Consider the following 24,149-nt stretch of genomic DNA (forward strand, 5'->3'; position numbering starts at 1 on the left):
AATAACAGCGTCAAAATCAGTTTGATGGTGCAGTTTCCAACACATAACATTGTTATGATGTGATGAGTTTTGTTTGTAGTTAGCACCTACATTACATCTGACAAGTTGTGACAGACCTGCAATCTGTATTTACGACAGTGGTGTTGGACTCAGAATCGGTGGGGGACGCCAAATCGCATAAAATGCCAATTTCTACATGAAGTTGCTTTAAGCAATAGAGAGCCGAAGTCACGCTCCTTCCATAAGACTCTATTTCGGAAAAAATCTTTGTATGGTGGTGAATGGAGAGAGACAAATCATTTTTTGACCCATTTGAACTGTGTCATGAACTACACGTGATGTCTGTCAGTTTAAAAGATAATTTTTCAAGTCGATAAAGTCACATTTTGGTGTAAATAAAGTAAAATATCATCTGGCTTTGTGTTAAACTGTTCAGTGAACTACATTGTCTCGCACAACACACATACCAACACCAACATCGCCGGCAACTCGGCACAGAAAAAGTACTAAAAACAATGAAACCCACCATAAACCTGGTCATACTGACAACTGCAGTTATGTGAAAGGGTAGTTTGTCAGTTTATATACAGGACCAGCTCTACATTGTTTAAGTTGCGGTGACCTTTCAACAGGATGACGTCACTAATGTGACTGTTGGCTGTGTAGTCTTTATAATTCAAATTTTCACTGTCTTATATTTCATTAGTTTTATGACAAACTGAGACTTTATTGACTTGAAAAATTATCTTTTAAATTTACAAACATCATATGTGTGATTCATGACATTTCAAGTGGGATCAAAAACTAAGCATTAAATCTAAAGTTGAAGTTGGATAGTGGAGTAAAAAGTACAACATTCACCTCTGAGCTGTAGTGTAGTAGAAGTATAGCTCAAAATGGAAATACTCAAGTTAAGAGCCTCACAATTGTAATTGTAATTGTAATGTAATCTTAAGGCTCTAAACAGGACACAAGGAAATACTGTGTTTCAAGGTATTCATTTGCGGATGGTATCATGAGATAACATCACTGGGGGCAAAATAAGTCTCTTGAAAGTGATATAATGACATGTTAGTCAGAGAGCCAGGAAGACAAACACTCAAATTTCTCATCTCTGGATACAATTACAGTCTAACACAGACTAAAACCTACATTAGATAAGGATAGAAAAACAGCACCGTGACCTAACATATTTCATATAAAAAAGGGAACAGAAAATGTTGTAACCGTGACCCAGCACTTTTTTTCCTCAGCTGCTTTGTTATTTCAGGCGAGGGTCCCACGATGAAGGAAGGGTGTTAAATATTTGATCGGACGTCAACATTACACACGAGATAAATTCTCTCATTTATTATGGTCCTTTTAAGATGCACATAAACATATTATGCATGACATGCTTTGCCAGTTTTAATACAAACATTTAATGATCACAGGAGTAGTTCTGTACATGTCTTGATTCCCTAGAACTGTTTAAAATCTGACACATTTGTAAACATCATCAAAAATCAGAAAAATGTAACATTATAAAAAAGTATGAGAAAATAAAACTGCTACAGCTCGTGTGCTTTCTATGTTAACTAACCATATGCTACAACAAAAAAATGTAACAGGATAGCAGGATAGAGTTTGACAAGATGTCTTCATAAAATGATCAATGCTTGTTTCGTTGCGTGATCTTTGAGTATTTATTCTGTCTTAAAGGAGTATTTCAACATTTTGGGAGATATGCTTATATGTTTTTTGCACTAACAGTTGATTCTACTCTCATATCTGTCTATTGTAGCCAGCAGCTGGTTAGCTTAGCTTAGCTTAGCTTAAAGAATGAAGAGAAAGGGACACGGCTAGCCTGGCTGTCTCCAAAGTTCAGAAAATCTACCTATCAGCCCCTCTAAAGCTCATAACAGGTTATATCTTTTTTTATTGTTAACCATTTTCAGCTTTTGTACATTTGGACAAAGCTAAGTTAGCTGCCCCCTGTTAGCGGTCTTTACGCTGAGCTAATGAATGTAGCCTGAATGTATAATGCAATCGGATACAAGGGCGCCGCTCAGCTTTCTTACTTTCAATTTTGCCCAGTGGCCACTCACAGTATTGCAGGGAAAACTTACCCTGCAGTCCAAAAAGCCCATAGAGCACCATTATCAGAGACTTCTTTAAAACTGTTGACAGGACATCTCAAACTGCAAACAAGACTAATTTTGACTCTTTTCTGTTACACATTTTTGATCCATGAAGGTTTTATATTCTTACAACCTACCTCGAGCCAAGAAAAGTGATTTTAAAAAACGTAATGTCATCACAATGTTAAGTCTAAGGGCAGAGCAGGAATGTGCAGGCGGTGCCAGCAGGTGAAACTCTGCTTGCGTATATTCACTTGGCCGCATAACCAGTAAGCAAACACGTAAGGCGAGCAATTCCTACTGGACTGAATGGGCGCAACTTTGCACTCATTATCTATTTCTATTATTTGTCTGTGGCTGCAGCATTATGAAGGTGAAGTGAAACTTCTGGTTTTGGCTCAAAAAGTAGGGACAGCTCATTCAACTTAAGACACAAGAGTGGTATTAAATAAATGAAAACGAATAACTGTATTCCCAAAACACAAAGACAATGCCGTTAAGACACAGAAAACATGCAAAAACACACAAATGATCTGCAAAAAAATAACCATAAAGGCAAGTTGCAAAGGTTTGTCGGTCTTGAATCCCTGCAGCAAGACTACAGAACACGAAACCTGAGTATATAGGGGCCAGAGGTGCTTCAGTGTAAAATTCCACTGCTCTGTGTGCAGCCTTCGGGCCCCTGCAGGTGTAGGTGTAGTGTGTCAGATTCCAGACCTCCACTGCTGCAGGTGTAGGTGTAGTGTGTAAAATTCCACTGAGTGCCGCCGAGAGCCACCGTGTTCAGCTGTGAGCAGGTCTCGTGATACGCCCAGCTTTCCCTCGCTCTGACCTACGCTCCACTTTGCTGTGCGGGGGCTGCTCGAGGAGTCCTGCCGCAAGTTGGGCTTGCAGGGAGAGGTGAAAAACAAACTGTGGCTGTATCTAAAAGGTAGCCTGAAACAACATGGACAGGAAAATAAACACACCTTTATCCCAAAAGAGAGAGAGAGAGAGAGAGAGAGAGAGAGAGGGAGAGGGAGAGGGAGAGCAGACCGTTTCTATGGTATCAAGTTTTGTTTTTCCAAAATGGTGGCTTTAATGTGAGACACTCCCTACAGGGGAGCAGGGAGTGCTCCTTCCCTGTAGGTAGAGAAACATCATTGAGATGTTTGAGGTATCCAGACGGGGTGCACTTGGCGTGTGTAGGAGTTGTCATTAAACAAAACCAGTGGTTACGAGCTTCTCTTCCATGTTCTCAAACACGATTACATGTTTAGACGAGCTATCCGGTGAGTAAAAACAAAAATATGGAGATTTGGATGTTCCGCAGTCGCACGTTAAATATGGTTCAGAGTACAGTACAGTCGAGGCTTCTTACAGTGCATTCATAGAGCTCAATGCAAAATTTAGTAACAGCATGGCTGCGGGGAAAGGCGCAAATGCAGCTTTTTCTCTAGACCGCATGAACTGAAGCCATGAGGTTTCCACATGAAGTGTGAATGTGGCAGCTGGAGGAGAAAATTCACGGGATGCATAAAAGTGACATTTCTTTCAAACAAGAAGAACTAAAAGACAGCGCAGGTTCTCAGTTACTATCAGGAACAAAAGAAAACACTCACAAACAATCTCCTGTTGTTTGCGATGGAGCCGAATGTTGCTGTATCGATCCGGTCACACTGCAGTGTTTAATAAGTGTTTTTCTCCAGTCTTTCTCACAGCCAGCAGGGAAAAGCAGACGTCAGCTGTTTGTGGTCAACAGTTTTTCCCAGCAGCCACATCGTGCTCATGAAACCAGATGGAGATTCTCTATCTGTTGTATATGAATGCGATCATAATGCTTTGACTAGTAAACATGAAGGTTCTTTACACAATTTAAAGTATGATTAAAAGTATACAGAAAAGGGATCGACGGGATAGCATTTTCCAAAAAGAAAATGATTTACTTTCAGACAAAAATCTACGAAAAATCCGCTTTCACAACAGTCTTAGATCAGGCTACTGGGTGTCCTTTCCCAGGTGATTCCAGGGATTTACCCGAGGATCTCTTTTGAGAAACTTCTTTTTCGGGATCTCGCTGAGGGAGAAGGGGCGGGAGAGGCACGAGGGATTCTCCTTCCGGGCCACGATGCACTCTTTGATGGCTTCTTTGATCACCTACAGGGGACAAATACAAGGACTAAATCCAAAATGCCACAATGTATCAGACAGTCTTGCATCATCAATGAGGAAAAGTCACGTTACCTCACATCAGTTCAGCTAACTTTCAATTGCTCAGGCAGTTCTATCAACTGCTATGGCAACGGTGGTGCATGCAGATGCAGCGATCAGTAGCTCCGTCAAATTTTGCAGCATTTTTGTTTTTTTCAGGCTGTTGACATTTGGCTGTTTGATTGGATTCAGGCCTTTGTTTTGATGACCGAGTAAAGAAGGATGTTCAGTCATGTTTCTTTCAACCTAAGTTAATAATAAAAAAAATAGATCCCGATATCCTTCAAGGCTTTACATGACCAAGATGCTTATTTTATCAAACCCCTTATCTAACCACCTATGAGCCTGGGAGCCCTATTATATAAGCTGATGGTGGTTTTCGGGTCATTCCCAGAGCCCGACTGGTGACTAAAGGGGAATCAGGCTTTTGCAGTCTTTAAAAAAAAAAAAAAAAGGAGAAGAAGATCTTTAATCTCTCTGTGAGTTTTGATCTTGTTTCATTTGATTTATTTATATTTTATCATTATTGCTGTTATCATTATTATGTATCTGGACCAAAGTGCTGGAGTGTGTGACATCCCCATCCCTAGAGTCACACCACAAGCACATCTAGGAATATTGAATGACACCGCTTTAAATATAAAACAGAGCAGTGCAGTGGAGTGTTTTTAATTAATAACAAATAAAACACTCGGGTGTTGCTGGGAAGATTTCTTTCATTTATTAATACAACTTGATGGATGTGACATCAAGCTGGAATGTGTTTTTTTTTTTTTTTGCAATTCATTAGTGCTGCTGCCAAAAGTATTTCAGAAAATATCCGCATAAATCTGTCTCACCCTAACTGACCTACCAGTGAAATCAAAGAAGTTGCATAACGATTGAATCCTTTCTCAGCAGGGAAGTGACTCAGATACAGTGAGTGAAAGTCAGTAGGACCTCTCATAGTAACACACCTACTGTAAGCTAGACAAGACTTGTACTTTCCGGTCTTAGTCGGGCCTTTGGGATTTGAAATGTTTGATGTTGCCCAATAAACTGATATTTATGTAGTGACAACGCAAAAATCTAAAACTTCCCATTTGACAACACAGAATGAATCCAGATTAAAAATGAATGACTCGGGGCATTTATGAAAACCAGTTCATAAGTTCTGAGTCACTTTTTAACCCCTTCATCAGTTTAACAAACTGCAACATACATCACTACTGTTTCCTGTTGTTTGATGCTTTATCTAAATCAACTTTGCATCCTTTGGTCAAATCGCAGGGACAGAACTGACCTCCAGGTTGTTCAGTGTGTTGAACTCCATCAGGTCGTGGAGTCTGGTGAAGGCCTCGTTGGAGTATTGGAAGTTAAAAGTGGAGAACGGTGACTCGGGATCGTCAAAGATGTCAAAATCAGCCAACTCTTTCTCCTTCTCGGTCTCTCGAGGTACACCTGTAAGAAATAAAACAAGTAAGCCAGTAAGTTAACTCCACAGGGATGAAAACAGAGTTGATGGATGAGTATCAAAGTTCGTTCTTAGATAGATGAGATTGTTTTGTTAAAGTAAGTTTTATTTCTTACAGGTTCAGCTTTTAAGCCAACATAAATGGTGAGTTAGTTTTGTTAACTATATGACTACTCCACTCAAACTTCAAGTGATTCCTTTAAACATTCCTCTGTATTAATATGTGGACTTTTAACTATCTATGATGTCAAAAATGAAGTTTCCTGTAAAGTTGAGGGACCACATGCAGGAAGAAGTTTGGAAAATGCAAGCATACAATAGGGAACCGACAGGAAGTCCATTTATGGTATAATGTCCTCCTCATGTATTTTGGTTTGAGTGCAAAAAGCTAATGTAATGTCCATAAACAGACTGCGGAAGCATGTGGGATGATGATCTACTGAATGTAAAGAGGCAGTGGCGGAGATGTATATATGCGGTGTGAGTATGTCTTTGTATGACTCATGATATATGGCCTGTTTACACACAGAGCTCTCCCACTGGAACGAGAGATTCCCTGTCGGCACCTGGCTCCTTAAGGAACCATTATTCACCCGAGCAGCTCATAAAACACTGAACACACTGTGGTCCACGTCTGCACACACTCGCACTCAGTAAACTGCAGGCATGCTCTTAGTCACACCAATCCCACCATGAGACCACAGTGATCCTGAGCAGAGATTTTCTTTTATTGGGGTCACTCAGATGGGGGGCCCGACTTTCGGCCGGAAAAATAAAAAAACTGTCTGCTGAATGACCACGGTTGAATTCCAGTGAGCAATTTCGAGGAAGAGGTGCCTCATGCGCCAGGACGGTAAACCAACATTATTAAAATAATAAGATAAAGAGGGATATTTTCCTTCTCACACATGCTGTGGAACCCTAAACATATGCACATACTTACCAGGTGCCTTGAATGTCCTGAAGTTGATGTTGACCAGGACAAAGTGGATGACGGTCGGGCAGTTCTTTTCGCCTTTTTTTGGTTTGAAGACGTAGCATTCCTTCAGGCCCTCACGGTCAAAGACTTTGGGGTCGATCTTGGGGAATGGGAGCTTGTTCATTCGGGCCCACTTTTCTGCCAACAGAAGTTCCTGAGGCACACATTTACAAATGAGGCTACTAATACTGCTAATACGGATCATTTTTAATAATTAATTACTGTCAAAAGAGTCCGAGCCTGACCTTGAATGGCGGGCTGGAGTCGCTGGGTCGTGCTGAGAAGTCAAAGGAGATGATGAGGTTGACGCCTCGCTGCTGCCGCAGGATGAGAGGGTAGGGAAGGTTGTAGGTCAGGCCGCTGTCCACTATGTGGATCTTCTTACTCTTCACGTCCAGAGGCTCGTAAATACGATCAAACTCATCTGGATCTGAGAAAATAATATTGAACTAAAAATAAATGAAGCAAGAACATTGAGAAATTTCCTTTGTCAGCGGCTAAATATTTGTTCCACATGACCTGACCCAACAGATTTAACTGGGAAGTGACTCACCTTTGTTTTGTTCAGTGGAAGCAGGGCTGGGTATTTCGGTATTTGAAAATTGCTCAAACCGCACCTTTCATTATCAGTAAAAAACAGGCGCCCAACAGAAACTACTCTCTCTCCCTCGTCTGCATTAATACATGCAGAAAGTTTTCACCATCATCATCGACTTCTTTCTCACGGGTGGCTAGTAGTGGAGGCTCCTTCACTGACGCTAGCCACCTCTTGGCTAGCAACGTTAGCTGTAACGTTAGGTTTCTGGCTATCGTTTGCCACTACAGCCTGACTGAGTGCAGCTTTCTGATCTGACTTAATTAAAAAAAATAAATGCCTGAAGGTATAAAGCCCTCGTCAATTTCCTTTTATTCTGCTCTATTCCTGGCATCCCGATATACGTGCAGTTCATGGGAATCAGTGAGTCAGTATCAGTTAATTTCTCCACCCAATGTTATTTTGACATCGAGTACAAACAAAGGTGGTTTTCATTCTGCAACAGGCTACATTTTACTAAACAAATAAATATATGAAATGTTTGTACTTGTTGTTTTGAGAAGAACTGAGAGTATTTTGGTTCAAAATAAAATTTGGTTATCGTTGCTTATATAATTATAAACATGATTTTTGCTTCTCTCCATGGGCGCCCCTAGCGACTGGGGCACAAAAAGCTTTCCACCTTTTACCCGAGTGGCCCTGCTAGTCAAGCTATCTTATTCTGCAGTTTGAGAAATCAAACTGCAATGTGTAAACTGATAGTCCTGTGCTATTTTTCATTGTACTTTACTGCTGCCAAAATCAATTCTAAAAGCACTGAATTGTGACAATCATGTATCCCTTATACCTGTGACGGCATCCACCTCCTCCTCAGGTGTGGTAGCGTGGCAATTGACCTCACTGACTGGTGAGAATGGGATGTTGGTGTTCAGGTTCAGGCCCAGCATGAAATTATGAACCTGGGAACAAAGTGAGATGGATTATGGGTAGAAAAAAATGCAGGCTGTTGTGAATTTGAATTTATAGGAAAAGTAAAGCGAGAATGCAGCTGCAGCACATGCAGTGTTCTGTGTAATTTCATGGTTACAGGTGAATGAACATATTCAGGTACCTTCCCGGCTCGACCCTCTCTTGTGTTGAATAAGGCGGAGTCACTGAAGAGCGATGTGAACATTCGCTGTACCCAGCTAGCCTGAGCCGTGCGATGGTACTCGTCTTCTGCCTCCTGGTTCTCTGTCCCACCTGAACATCAAATAATGAGAAAATACTGTCAAATGTTGTGTGGCAAAGAATTTAACGGTGGCTCAGAAAACAATCCTTTTCTGTCAGAAAACTGGGAGAATTTGCAACTGAAATGCAACTTAATCAACTGAGGTTACTTAAAAGCCAAACAACATATAGATGACAAGAACCACATCACACGAAAAGACAAACAATTCAAAATGTTTATTGTTTTCTAATATTGCAGTCTACTTTTCATGTTTATTCCTTCAAATGGTTTTCTTTTCTTACATGTTGATTTAAACTATTTTACAGCCCAGCTGCAATTATTGTCTCATTTTTTGGCTGTCTAGCTGCAAATTTCCTGTTTTTTCCCACAGCTCGTATAGCATCATTTCCAGCAGCAGCTGGCAGCTGTTTTCAGTGAAAATGCTCTAAAAGTCAGATATTTTCCCTCAGAGGTTGGTGCAGACCAAAAAAAAAGTGAGTACTGGATTTACATTTACTCCAATTGAATGATAATGTTCTCTGTAACTACTAGATGTGTGAAAAAGTAACTGCTTGCAAACAAGTTCATCGTAACAACTTAAAAGGTAACAATATGTCAATTTTGTGTGTGTCAAAACATTTTTTTATGGCCTTTATGTAAATAAGTATTCAAACTTATAACAAAAGTGTGTCACTCAGCTTACACAGCCGCTCCTCTTCCTTCCTCTCATCCTCTTTCTATTAATAGTTTGATATTATTTCATTTTCAACTAAAGTTCACACTTGCAAAGACTTACTTTACTTCCTAAAACTCAGTTTGTACATCATAATTACAAATTTAAAGCATAAACCAAAGGGTTCAAAGTGAAAGCTGAATGTATCAGCGCTCTTTCAGTAACCACAGTGGCTGTTCTGAAGTTACTGAGTCATGCTAACAGATGCCAATGGAAACATTAGCACAAGAATTTAAAAAAAAAAGTGTTAGGGCGTCAACTTTCTCTCAAACCTAACAGCGTGTCAAAATGTTTACAGACACCATTCTAAGTCACACATCTGTATTGCACCATAGCGAATGTATTTATACTGCACAATAAGGTGTCTGTTTTCACCTCGTATGAATCATGCATATCTTCGCTCACCTTTACGTGGCTCGTCGTCATTGTCCAGACTGTCCTCTCCGACGATGTGCTGTGGTTTGATCTGCTCTGTAAGACACAACGCAGCTTCACTCATCAGGTTACAACTTAAAAATAAGATCATAAAACCCATTTATACCACGTATCAATGCTCCTCGTGACAGAATGATTTGTTATGTGACATTATCGAATTCGCTGTCTATTGTTTATCCTCGAAAGAAATGCAATACACCTGACAAACTAATGCATTCTTAAACTGGGTGGAGATGTTCTCGGCACTTGCTCACAACCAAAGCATTGTCAGAGTGCGTCTGATTGTTTTAAAGGTCACCGCAAACAAATGGTTTCAACCAAAAACAAACATTCGATGAGCTGTCAGGAAAGTCGTAAAATGCTGATACCGTCCCACTGCTGTGGCAACAACACACACACACACACACCTGAACAGAGGTAATGTTAAGTTTGTTTTTTGAGGTACGAGCTAATTAAAAGACAGACAACAATAGGACTGCAGACACGATTGAATGTCAGTTTCACTAGGGGGGTGTTCCATTAGTTATTTTTTTATCAGGAGGTCACTAAAGACCAAAGACAATGGTGTTATTGTTATGACATGTGTTGTCACACATACTGTAAGGATGATACTCATTTTAATTATTTTCAGGACACTGGAAATTAATTTTCTATCATGCAATAATCTATTTATTGGGAAGTACGTCTAAGTATATAAATACGTTTGTATTTACATAAACACAGATACATTTATGAGCCCGAAATAGTATTTTTATTTACATAGTACAAATAATTAAAAAGGCTGCAAATCAATTTTTGAAGTTTAGATTTTTTTATTGATTGACAACTGGCAAAATTACACCAGTGAAAAATTATTATGAAGACTGAAAGTTATGTTTTTAATCAGTAGTGGGTAAAAATATTATCAAATTGTCCATTTGGTGGCTGTCCTGCAGCTTTCAATCATTTCACATGAATCTCCATCAGCAGCTCAGAAATCAACTCTCAACCTCAAATCTGAAGCAAACATAGATGTTCAGTCCTTAGAGCTATAATAAACCTTTCGTGTATACTTTTTTTGAGTTGTTTCCAACAATGTTCAAACCCTGGGAAATCCCGTGAGTTTATCAAGGTAATCACGTGTTTCTTTTGGTTGCCTGACACCATAACTTCCAGGTAAACACGGGAAACACCAGATGATACATCAGAGAGTGAAGACGGATGACTAAACGTAACGCAATCAAAAATTGTCACGTCACGTTAGGTTTTCATTGGCATTGGTGGCTGTTCAACAACGACTCCAACTCATGTTTCCACGCTGCGTCACAACGTCATCAAACTATTTCTTCTGTTATTGTTTGGAATCTGACACCCGTAGAAAAAGCAGCAACAAGTAAATACTGTGCATTTAGTGTTCATAGTGCTCAAAAAATGGAAATTTAAACATCTGAGCAAACTCCATCTGCTCATAAAGATTGTGTGATATAATGGAAAGCAACCCAACAGCCACTCAATGAACCTTGTGGTGACATTTTTTATCAATCAAACAAAACACACGTCGAAAAAAGAGAAGCAGGGAAAGATTACCTAACTCCTCCTCCATGGTGCTGCCACCAACTGTGTCTTTGACTCCCAGCACTCTGTTGAACAGAATGGAGAAGGCGCTGCCCCACACACCTGACGCAGTGACAAAATACTGTTAGAGGGTTCACTCACGTTAAACGGTCCAACTGTTGTGGTTAGAGTCAGAGAGGAAAACGTTTTTCTCACCCATCAGAAAATGAAGAGGGTTTTCCTCGTACTTCCTGACAGCAGTACCCATGAAGAACTTGCTTCCAAACAAGTCGGGGGTCATGAAGGTGCCGTACTTCGCCATCCCGATTTCATACGGGCTGAACTCCACCCAGTCTGCGGGTGGAAACCTCAGTGTTAATTTCACAAGGAATATAACACGTCTTTGGAACCAGTGTAATGACCACAGTCACCACTGTGCGGTCAGTGTGTGTTTGTGCACTAGATCACAATGTACAGCTGATAAACGTTGGTGCATTAAAATTATAGAAATCATCAAATCAATTTTTTTTTTTTAAAAAAGAGGCACTGAATATAAAACATGTTTGCTTTCGGCAGCCTTGGAGAAGATGTCTACTTTCATTTCAATATCCTGGGCAAAGCATTCCCTCATGCCCAATAAAACATCACTGTTAGGTTTGAATATATAAGAAATTGAGCATGAACTATTTGCTATGTGAAGATACAGTGGAGTAATGGCATTCTCCTCCTCACTGTGTGTGTTGTAATCTAAGCCTCTTTGTTCACTGTTATGGTAGCAAAAGCATGGTGTCATGTTGGTGCATGTAAGTCGCTCCCTGTCCTCCCCACATACGTTTTCAATATGGTGGCCTGGTAAGAAACATTCTCATATTACAGCTGAACATTTGAAGCGCCTTGATTCATATTCAATCAACACAACAGTGTGCTTTTTTTTTTTTTGCCAATTTTATTGTGTTAAGACGTATGTATTTGTTGTCTCCTTTATTTCTGAAAAAACCTGAATAAAGACTCCTGGATTGAAATTAGAAAAACAACAACTGAACCACAATTAGTCATCTGACATATAAGGCCCACAAGGGGTTATTCCAGCCCTGTCTACATTTCCTCTCATCTATGTTACTAGCACCATTTTCTTGGGCTTCATGGGCTTCTGTCTGTGTTCAATAATATCTTGTCCATATCTGTCCATGAACTGATCAGACACAGTACAAAACACGATGTTTTGTCATTCTTTCATCATAAAATTAAGCAACTTCCACTGCAGTCAATGGGGCTCTGTCAACCAACCACCCAGTAAACATGGCTGGACATCGGACTGGGACTAAACACAGCCTCTGAGACTAACAGATGCCAGTTTGAAGACAGGGGATAGAGTATCGAGGTGCTTCACAGTGGCTACAATCAGGACTATGACTCAAGGGACGACAAGCGGCAGACGAGCAAGAGAGAATCGGACTAAACGGCACGTAGAGCCGCAGTATTTTCACATCTTACTCTGTGAATTGAGGATTTATTTAAACCAAACCACAGGTGATTGCCGAAACATAAACCAAGACTGTTTTGGTGAGTTTTATTTAGTTAATTTTGAGTGTGAATGAAGTGTGTTTTTTAGTAAATTAGGCAATTTAGCTCTTAAAAGTTCGTTAAAAACAAAAGAAACTTGAATTAATACGGAGTATGGTTGTATTTTTCTGCTTAGTAAGGAAATAATTCCTTTCTCGACATTTTGTGAGTTTATTTTGTTTACTTATTAGACTAAGTAGCGAACTTGTGGCTATTACATCTCCCAGCTGAAATTACAGGGGGCTATTAGACTATCGCCTCTTGCATTACAAAATGGTATTAAGAGACAGGATGGGCGAGGGCTAGCTAATTAGCATGCCAACAACAGTAGACATCTTTGCAACACTGCACATAGACGTCTTTGACATAACGTCAGCACTGTTGTTTCTTCACACCGTGTTGATAATGTTTTTAAACCATAATTCTGGCTATATCTTACAAATTGCCCGTTTAAAAATAACAAGTTTTGATTTGTGAACACAAAAATGTCTTTAAGTACCACAGAGGAACAAATCAAGTGTGAATTATCATCCAATGAATGGGAATATGAAGATTTAATTGGAATTGCAGCTCAAAGCTAAAACATGATAAAACAGTCATTCTCCTATTCATTGTTTTTTTAGAAGAGCTCCAGAAAGTTCCTCCAAAGGACATCATCTACTTGAGTTCTGCTGTAATATGAGAGTTTCTTGCATGGACGACAGTACATAGTGTATACTCACTGATCTGTCTGCGGTCATTGGATACTTTTTTTGGTTCCTTTTTTAAAAAATGTTATTGCAGTGCAGGAGAGCAGTGTACAGTTGCTATGCAGGCCTCATCAACGCTGAGGAAGTACATTCAACACGGAACAAACCCACAGTCTATCGTGCCCTCGTGCACCCTTCTCAGTTCCTTGATGCGTCACTTAGCCGTCATTAGATTACATGCCAACACGTAATAACACAAACTCTACGTGATAGCAGAGCAGTGTTATAAAGACATGAGTAACTCTTGGTTATTTTGCATGTGGCCAAACTTATCTGATCATTTCTAGTTATTCATTACATATGCAAATTAGCTCTCTGAGGGAAATGGAGTAGATGGAAGACATGATTTAACATGAGGATACACACAAAACGACATATTTACCTGCAAACATGAGCTCTGAAACATCTGGCTTGACGTGCAGACACGTGAAGAGAGGAAGGGGACTCTGAGCCTGGTTTATTTTCTCCTGGATACTACTTAGCTTGATGTCCATCCTCTGGTAGATGAGAACACAATCATTTACACTCACTCTCTGCAGACGCTGGAGGTGGTATTTCATCTAATCAGGACTGTCATAGTTATGTGGAAGTTAAGTAACAATGTAAGGAGAGAAATAGAGTACACAATGAAAAAAGCTTAAAAAAAAAACCTTGAGAGGGATGTCAAAAGTTCAAAAGAAGAAAGAGGAAATGAAACATGAACTTTAAGGAAAATGAGGTCTGACTACACATGACACACTAGTGAGTAAGCATGAGACAGAGAAATAAAGAATCTAATCTAAATTCAAACAAACAGCTGTCGGGCAGCTCTTACCGCAGGTATAAGCGTCTCTCCTATGAGCATACCAAAGATATCGGTAAAGGTAACAGGCTGCCCTGTGGCCTTTTTGGTCCAGAGGGCCTGGATGTAGTTGGTGATGTGTTGGGGGAGCAACAGCCTCAGCGGGTTACTGCTCACTCTGTTCATCAGCTCCTTGTTGATGTCCTTTGGGCCTTTATTTGGGAATTCTGGGTGCGAGTAGAGAGCGGACATGTACCTACAGGGACAGAGAGAAAAAACAATATAAAATGTTGTCAGAACATTACAAACATGCTTAAAAAGTCACTTGGGTTTGTGCCATGTTTATGCAGGAGGTACTTTACTTGTAAGGAAGTTAAATCCATTGAGTCATTCCATAAATATGAAGATGGCGACTGAAATAAGCCAGAGATGCTCACTTGATGCTCCATACCAGCAGAGGAAAGCAGAAATGTTTGCCAGAGAAGGAAGGCGGCAACACTAAGGTTCAGTCAGGAAGAGAGAAAGGACCAGAGAAACAAAGAGGAAAGATAAAAAGAGAGAAAGTATCTTTTGAAATAAACAGGACAGTGAAAGAGAAGGTGTAGAAAGAGGGGAGAAAAAGAGAAATAAAAGCTGACCATGTGGATCCAGAGAGGCCGGCGATGTATGTGGCACAATCAAGGACCCCAGACTCAAACAGGGCTTTCATCACCCCTGAGAAGCCGACCATGGCACGGAAACCACCTCCTGAGCCCGCTATGGCAATCACTGGCACCTGTAATGCACAGACCAAAGAGTCATACTGTGAAGAAGACGAAGGCAGAGGCACTTTTAATCTTATAATTACATACGACAGAGCTTAAAGTATGAATCTTGCATTCATTCTTTCAGGTTGAGTAACTTCCCTCCTGTGCCTCCATACGGTGAGGGTGCCATGCCAGTTGCATCATGCCACACATTTTTAACTTGAGCCTTTGGATTTTCAACTATTTCAAAATTCTCATGGTGACACATCGCTTCCTCTCTGCAGCGAACCAGACCCAGTGGTATGTGAGAGTCAGTTCTGACTACTCGATATAATTCCACGAAAAGTCTTCCTGGATGGGGGGTTGAGTGACGTTGTAGCATAGTCGTAGCAGAAGCTGGTTATCTCATTCCTCTGGAGCTTCCGGTACAAGTTGAAGACATGAGCAGGCCTGGCTGTAGAAGACAGCCAACCCCAAGGGCTTCTAGCCAAAACCACACTGGCGAGAAAATAAAACTTTGCTGAGCTCAAAGCAGAGGACCAGAAATCGGAGCTTTTGGCGGGGGGCTTACTGAATGGTTTGCTTCCCAGTGTGAGAAATGTCAAAGTGTTATTTAAAGCTGAGCGCACAATGTGTGAGAAAATGCATGACAGCTCTGAATTTAGCAAGGCAGCAAGTCTCAGTCGAGTTACAACACGGAAAGACCTCAAAGACATTTGTTTCCATCTTCACAAGTAAATGTTACATATCGTAAGAGTGGATCTGTATCAGAATGAGAGATGCCACAGTACGCACACATATCACACCCATCATTCCTACATACATGTTCAATGTTAAGAGGCTACAGCAGCTAAAGATCACTCAGCTAACTAATATGGAAGGTATAAAGTGTAAAATATGTAAAGCATCGGTATTTGGCGTCTAGGCTCTGACTTAATCACTCCCCACAAGAAAATGCCAAGCTTGGCACAGAACGGAGCGACGGCTGACGCTATTAACTTCCCTTACTTTGAGGAATGTCGAAAGGTGGATGACAGGGTGGAGGTGGGGCTTTTGAAAAGCCGGACCTAACAAAAGAGTGGTGCAGCTTGTAGTCCTAAGATCCGGAAATCAGTTAGCATTGTTGCACATCCGGTTCCCTCATCTCAAAGTTATATGCCTGAGATAGGTATGTGGTCACCACAGGCTTAAGATAATTACACGTTTTGCTCTACGCCATAAAATACATTGTTAAATGTCCCATAATTTAATTACAAAGCACTTACGTGTCTTACAAACAAGTGGCTAAATGAGACTACAGAGGTTGTCATGGACATTTAATGTCATCATGCCAAACACAGAGACTCATCTTTCCACTACTCCGTTTTTACAGGTGGACTTAAGCTACAAACTATTCTAACTCTAGTTTAACAACTTGTAGGTTGATCAATGTATAGAAAATGTGTATGTGTAGTGAGACGTTTCAGTCATGTGACCACAGTGTAGTCCGTTTATAGCCACACATTAGCTTTTTACTTTTAGCGATTTAATTTCCGCTTCGAGTGGTGTTCATCTGTGAAGATCATTTTGATGAACAAAACATGTAATTATCATAAACTTGTGTTTGCTACAAAATAGATGGCCCTATTATGTTTGACGGTAAAAGACGATAAAAGGAAATTCCTGCTGAAACTTAACAAAATGTTTTATCCATTTTTAGCTTTCCTGAACAAATTAAATACTACAGCCTTATATGTTGTGAAGTGCAACACATAGTCAAACTGTGTGCTTGATGAGGCTATGACCTCACAGTGCACATGAATGACTGAAAACAGTTTCAGCTCTGCTCCCACCTCGTCTGGAGAGCTGGGGAGGAAACGAGGCTTCTCCATGTCGAGCAGCTTCTTGATGCCCAGCATCACTCTCTCCCTGCGGGTCTGTCTGAACTGCTTCTCTTTGTCGCACAGAGCCAGGCTGAACCGCAGGTCCAGCTTGGTGCTGCGGAAACAAATGACGCAAATAGAGTTTAGTAAAAAAATGTGATTGCGGGAAGGCAAACTACGACTGTTGTTTTACGTTCCGGCTGAAAGGCAAAAAGAAGATATGGTCTTCCTGTGTACATAACACTCCTGATGATGTTGAAACTTTCCTATAGGTCAGATAAGATCAGCCTCGGGGTGGCCTGATGTAAAAACAAACCACCACACACAAACAGTCATGGTCTCTCACCCTTTTACTCACCTTCTCATTATTTCTACTAACCCTTCAGACATGTATGGAATTTCTAAACCCTCCCACGTCACCTATACAGTGAGACCACGGGAAACTTGACGCACTATAACCTCATATTATCTTACATAAGTATCCTGTTATTACTGAGTCACAACCTTGTTGTACTTTAAGAAACTGCTTTAAGTTCTAATTTTAGGTTCTGCACTGCTTCAGACGAATTCCTGTGTATTCTTAAACCTGCTGCGTACTTGTACATACAGTAAGCCTTCATTGATATATATCTGGTATTGCTTAAAACCAAAATTTAAACTAAAGTAAAACTACCGAGATAGTTTTTGACTCTGATGGGAATACATACCAGATCTCCAGTGACATCTCTAAGTATACTTTGGTTGCCTGTCAAAACAATGAAATTTGTTGTTATTGTCCAGTAAAGAAGGAGTTGATTTAACAGGCAAACACATCGTGTCACAAACAAAATCAATAAGGTGTTAAATAAAACTATAAAGGAATAGATAGTTTTTTGAAATTATTTAAATGTAAAAAAAAAAATGAATTAATCACTTTACACTTGAATTGAATAGAATTGTATCATTGAATTCATCTGTTATCATCAACCACCAAAAGTCTCCAGCTCTTCTTTTAGCGCACTCTCGTCTCCATACACACGCATTATATTATATTGTATGTATCAAATATATAAATATATTTATCGGATTGTCATATTGTGACATGTCAATTGCATATGTTCTTGTAATTGTTTTTTTTATATTTAATTTCCTTTAAGGAAACTAGAATTTCAAAGAATATCCTGTAAGTTTCAACAATGCTTGCCTGTGCAAAACGATGATGAAACTACCAAAGAGTCTGCTGGCCTCGAATGTCTCATCATTTACCTTGCCAATGAGGAAAGACTCCATCTTTGTCTGGCCTACTCTGAGCTTGGCGATGTCATAGGACGCTGTCCCAAGTGTCTCATCCATCACGTAATTGGCGTCCATTAATGTTAACTGAGTGGAATAAACATGAGCAGTTGAATGATTAAAACATTTCAAGAGCTAATATGTGTTTAAGGTCAGCTGTCAACCCGTCGTCAAGATGTTAAACAATGCAAACAAAACTTTCAAAAAAGTTGTGATGATACCATCCAAACAATATCAGACTAAAAATGGTACGCTGTGTTTAATTTAGTTTAAGCTCCATTACATTGGTGTAGACTGTGATAGACAATCAGATGCAGGTCTAACCTCCAGGACGTTCTGTTGGTTGGGGTCTAATATGAAGCTGAAGGTCTCGTTCCATTTTGGGTTGATGTCGTTGTCTATGTGCTTGGTCCTCTTTCTGCTCTCTGGGGCTGTTGGGATGAACAGCTCCACGTATGGATCTGGGGTGTCCACTGCACACACACATTCAACAGTGTTACTGATTAGCAGGATCCCAAAGTATCGCCCTGCTCATGTTTTTGTAGAAAGTTCATGTTGATCTAAAATTATATTGATGGCCATTTTCTCTACAGTACATGCAACATGTTAATTAGTTATGTTAAAGTCACATGAACAGGGACAAAAAAGGACGTATTTAGACTCACACAGGTCACCCAGTGCTCCCTTGGTGACACTCTCGGCTCGAACCACAGTCACTGTGAACTTGTGAGAAAATTGCTGTTCCACCTGTAACACAACATTCATTTAGCTCAGTTTGGTTTCATCATTTTGCGTGGGAAAATCAGTCCCAACACAGTGATAACAGAGATTCAAATACAGATCAAAAGGGTAAGTAGGCAATAATCCATGACGCATGACAAATACGGTTATGATAAATAAAAACAAAACAGGAAGTTTGCAGGTTAATCGGTGAGAATATCTTGGGTTTTGGCAGGTCGACACTGAACTGCTGTTGTCCCAAGTTTTTTTTTTTCATTTCATTTTTCAGTACCAATAAAATACTCAACAGTTTCTTCTGGGACTTAAATGTAGGTGAAGTGGAAAAAGACAACTGTACACTTTATAATAGCAGTTCCTGTTGGATAAAATGTCAAAATCATGTTTTTTTCTTTTTTTTTCCTTCTACATACCAATTCTGATGAATGAACTTTGTGTACTCAGTGCATTAAAACATGTTATATTGAATGTTATGGAAGTCGCCTGCTGTTTGTCGGCAATAACGATTCCATCATTTTAGAAAGTATCGGAGGCATTTCCAATACTGGTACGTTTCAAGATTAGTACCCCTTCTCTTTGAGGTTCCTGACCTCAAACTACATTTCTGTATTCTAGCATTGGTGAGAGGACTCCTACTCATTTTGAAAACAAAATCTATAATCTATATATATTTTTCAGTGACTGTTCAGTAACTAAAATGTTTTCTCCCTTGTTTCCTGTAGTCTTGTTTTCTGCAACTGTACCTACACTTAAGTGCCAGTAGGAATCTCAGTAAGTATGTTATCGATACCTGGTTGATACAATGAAATTACACTGTAAATCGCAGGCTGTATTTTAAAGTGTGCAAGAGTTTTCACTAAAGTCTCCACTCTCCAATGTTGAAAAAAGTTAAAATACGGGCGTCCTTAAAGGCAAACAATGTTGTCTCTGTCCTTCCTAGATATCCATCGCTGAACCCACATGTTGGAATAAGAACAGAAAATGTTTTGCATTTTTCTGCTCAGTTGTTCCTTGTGTCAGCTGAAACTTTGAAGACATTTTAACATCTGTTATTACTCACTGTAGTTTTGAGGTGTGACCATTCATAAGGGACACAAGTAGCTGGTTTGTAACCTACTTTTGGTTTCAACTCACCACTTTAGTACCGAGTGTGACTTTTAACACATGTAAAACAGTCATACAGGGCTGTGAATTCAGCTATCACATAGATTATCTTGTGTTAATCTCTAACAACACAAAGTAACCCTTATCACCTGCGGCTGTGGAGATGGAAAGAGCCATACTGATGCTGCAGTATCTGCCCCAAATGTTTGTTTTTTTGCTTTGGAGCAATAACAGTCAAATTTATACTATTGTACTATTAGACGTGCGATGGAACGATTTGCACCTTGATTAAATCAATTGTAATTTTTGTTTCTGTTTAAGCTTGGCTCTGTTTCACTGCACATTCAGCACATTAAACTAATACTCACAATTATATTGGAAGCCATTTTGTGTTGTCAGCTGAGTTGTTCTCAGGAAAGCCTTTGTCAAGATAGGAACTTAAACTCAGGATGACATCTCTGTCAACTGGAACTGGAGCGTAGGAGCCTGAAAGATGAAACAAAAAAGTCTGTAATCAGTGCAAATTAAGGAGTACAGCTTTAACAGACAGACAATTACATTAAAAAAACATACTATTAAAGGGTATTTTACATAATAAAGTGTGTTTACAGGTTCTGGGAAGTGCTACTGCATATGTGAAAAAAGTAGCTAAAGGCCTTTTGTGGCTCCAGAGGAAGCTGCACGTTATCTGATAAATTGCCTCCAGTGACGTCACTCAGTGGAACACATGGAATAAAAAAGAGGATATTCAATATTTAATTTTGTTGTTTTTAAGCTGTCAGTAATGAGTCCAAAAGTGTTATAGAAGTGCAACGCTTGACCCGTGGACTGCTTTTTAAAAGCTTGTGTCTACATTACCCACAATGCAACTGAGTGACATCACTGGAGTCAAATAATCAGATTACAAGCAGCTTCCTCTGGAGCCACAACTACTTTTTTCACATATGCAGTACTCAGTTAGTTATAGTTAAATCAGTGGATTAGAGTTACCCTTTAAATGTGCGATGCTTTGACATTAACAATGCTGATGTGCCACCAGTTACAATGGTTACATCTAGCAAGGTAACAGTTTAAGGAGATCTATTTTTCAGTTTTATTCCTCTTTCTTCTGTGTGGTATATCGGTTTTTGTGCATGTTAAAGTAAAGTTAAATAGTCCAAAGTCTGTGCCAACGGGAGCTCCTCTCTCCCACAAAAACACTGCTCCTAAATTACATGAAACGCCTCATCAGTAGTTTAATGACATCACACTACGTCACCATGTCACACATTTGCATAATTTATGCCCATATTCAAGGCAGAAATGCAGCTAACAGGAAGCTGAAAACATGACAGAGCCGACCAAAGACATAGTGAGCAGTGCAGGCTCAGGCGTGTGTGAGTTGACCAATCAGAGCAGACTGGGTCTTCAGGATGAGGGGACCTTAAATAGACAGGAGCTAAAACAGAGCCTCTCACAGAGGAGGAATACAGTATGAGGAAACTGATGTGTTTTTTAGCATTAAAGCATGTAAACTTTTTCTAGTAGTAACCCAAACTAAAATTATTAACTTGGAAATGAACATGTTATGTCTCCTTTAATAATTACTGTAACTTCTTGAAGGAGGATGAGGTTACCTCTTCTAAAAGCCAAAGCTGCCCTATCAGTGAAGCCTTTCGCATCTTGGCAGGGGCAAGGGGAAGTGTGGTGAGACACAAACCCATGATAAGAGGACTGGGCCAATAGCAGCCGTTTATGTGTGTGAGAGTGTAAGTGCACCACATGCATATGAAAGAGAAAGATGAAAGCAACAAGATGTGTCTCTCATGTTGAATGTGACTGATTTGACTCAACAACATGGTGTGTTTGCAGAAGAGGTGGTATTTTTAGCAACATTAAGGCTTCTGGTAGAACACACATATGTTGATAAGACATTTGCATGCAGAGAGAAACAGCGTGTGTGTGTGTGTGTGTGTGTGTGTGTGTGTGTGTGTTGGTGATAGCATAGCAAGGTCAGCGAGTCTTTTCTCAGATGCTCACCAAAGCGTATCATTACTGAGGGGACTGAGCGCACGTAGGGAGTCCGTGCGTTCACAGGACTCGTCACGTAGTTTGCATCAGTGGTCCAATTTCTTTCTTTTTTTTTCTTTTTTGAAAATGCCAGCTCACTCTGCCCTTGTTCTGCAGCGTACAAAGAGTGCATGCATGCAGGCTGCTGGAGTCCTGTGTGTGTGTGTGTGTGTGTGTGTGTGTGCCAGAGACTTCACGGCAACCAAATTTTCATACTTGGACGCGACATGTGGAAGAGACAAGCATTATGCAAAGCAGCTGCAGTAATTATAGTTTTTAAAGGCATACAGTAAGTCTACTGTACAAGAGTGTCCTGCCTGAGCCTGTAACGTTAAAGTTTGCTTTAACAGGTGAATCACTGGTTTTCCTAAAAGAGATAGGTCATCACAGTCTCTGGAATCTAGGCTTCATTCAGCACTTGTTATTGGGCCAGTATAAACAGGTTATGCCTGATTCTTATTCGCTGCTCGGAATAAGGTCAGATGTGACGAGGCCTGATGGTGTGAGATTACAACATGCAATGACAGATAATTGTTATTGCTTCAGATAATGTAAGGCAATAGAGATGGTAGTGTAAGATATTAGTTTGCAATGATGTAAACGTAAAACATGGTATTGGCCTCTTTCAAAACACGAAATCGAATAATTATTCATGAAAACTTCACCCTCATGCGCAACAAGCCTGCTCTCTTCGCTCTGATCTGTCATATTTATCGCCAAATTCGGGCTTTTAGCTGTTGGATTAAGAGTGTATTATTGTTCTCTAGGAGCTGACAATAGCGCGTTTCCAGTTTCCTTATATTCTGAGTTGCGTAAAAGTGTTCACGAAGACGCTAAACCACTGGCACCGACCTCGCTCTCCAAACTGCTCCTTTTTGTGAAAAACACATAAAACGTTTGCGTCAAAAGTAAGGAGAATGGAAACATACCTCGGCAGGGAAGCGCAATCAACTCACAAATCCTGAAAAATGTATCATGCTGATCGAATGTATCTTTCCACCACCGCAGGACTGAAGCTGGAGGAGGCGCTTCTCGGCAGATGTACGGTACGCGCTCCCGGCAGTGAGGAGGATCGCAGACTTCGAGCTGAGGGGGAAAGTCTTACAAACACAAACTACACGGTGACGCCAAAAATAACTTTAAATATTGGTTTTAAAAACACGACAGAAAGGAAAGAGTTACGCAAAACTCCGAACGAGAGTCATAGTTTTTACTCAGCGGGAGAGCCTGCAGTGTCGACTCCTCTCCACCTCACATCTCCAAATGTGCCCCAGTGCGCAACCGACTCCACAAGGGGGCGCGTAAAGGCTGAGCGCGCTCAGAAGACTTAATCAAGTTTTGTGAATAAACTTTGAACATGGCTCCGGGGTGAAAGCAAGCATATCAGCCAAAGATTCACCTTTAGGGCGATCTGCCGCTCATCATGTTCAAAGTCTTAATTGATTAGGAGGCTGCTTGGGTTTGATTGGATTCATCCGATGAGGTGTCTCTTGCCTTTGAACGCACCAAGAGGAACTGCTTAAGTAATAATTCATATATAAAAAAATAAAAATAGAGAAAGCTCTGTCTGGGCTTCATGCCAACACGGATCCGTGGCTTTACAGGTTTTATGCAACATGCCAAGATATGTGAATAATATTAATTTTACCACCTCATCTCTAAAAGAAACTACATCAGCAGGTGATTAATCATGAATAAAATAGTTCAAACACGTTAAATGTCTTTTAATTTCTTCAGACGACATATACATATTATATTATATTATATTATATTATATTATATTATATTATATTATATGCATCATATTTATATATACATATTATACAGGCGGCAGTTCTCTGTCGTCAACTTAAATTATAGCCTACAATTATCTTGAATGATGGTCGTCATCTTGTGGAAATAGAGTCTGTAAAATCAAACCATAGAGAGGACATTCATTTAAAAATTTCTATAGTTTCTATAGGAGCCTATTGCATGGAAAGACAATTTGACTGTGGTAGTTTTTCAGACTCTTTATAATGAATTAATTTAAATTCTCTCGACTGAAAGAGGGGAAAGGAAGAGGGGGTCAGGGAGGCTTTCAAACTGCCAGGAACA

The 24,149-nt window shown here is 40.0% G+C and overlaps 1 protein-coding gene across 1 annotated transcript; it reads right to left on the minus strand.

The window, feature by feature from the left end:
• Positions 1-1,335: 1,335 nt before the first annotated feature.
• On the minus strand, positions 1,336-23,286 carry pla2g4ab (phospholipase A2, group IVAb (cytosolic, calcium-dependent)). The gene is made up of 19 exons (XM_084355953.1): positions 22,982-23,286; positions 20,372-20,489; positions 18,827-18,908; positions 18,486-18,634; positions 18,135-18,248; positions 17,597-17,634; positions 16,860-17,004; positions 14,920-15,056; positions 14,315-14,537; positions 13,883-13,997; positions 11,405-11,542; positions 11,222-11,311; positions 9,626-9,691; positions 8,389-8,519; positions 8,125-8,236; positions 6,988-7,172; positions 6,707-6,896; positions 5,593-5,750; positions 1,336-4,256 (listed from the first exon to the last, which is right to left on the minus strand). Exons 2-19 carry the CDS (start codon positions 20,387-20,389, stop codon positions 4,098-4,100), a joined length of 2,250 nt encoding a protein of 749 aa, XP_084212079.1. The 5' UTR covers positions 20,390-20,489; positions 22,982-23,286; the 3' UTR covers positions 1,336-4,097.
• Between the last annotated feature and the right edge of the window lie 863 nt (positions 23,287-24,149).

This window comes from Pagrus pagrus (genome assembly GCF_965226575.1).
Source record: "Pagrus pagrus genome assembly, chromosome: 6".
Taxonomy (NCBI): domain Eukaryota; kingdom Metazoa; phylum Chordata; class Actinopteri; order Spariformes; family Sparidae; genus Pagrus; species Pagrus pagrus.

What these genes read in the sequence shown, in the direction of transcription:
- pla2g4ab (XM_084355953.1), bottom strand. An exon ending in AGTCTTTCCTCATTGGCAAG is followed by an intron (nt 17,635 to 18,134) that starts GTAAATGATGAG and finishes TTGTTTTGACAG; the next exon opens with GCAACCAAAGTATACTTAGA. An exon ending in CCCTCTTCATTTTCTGATGG is followed by an intron (nt 11,312 to 11,404) that starts GTGAGAAAAACG and finishes TCACTGCGTCAG; the next exon opens with GTGTGTGGGGCAGCGCCTTC.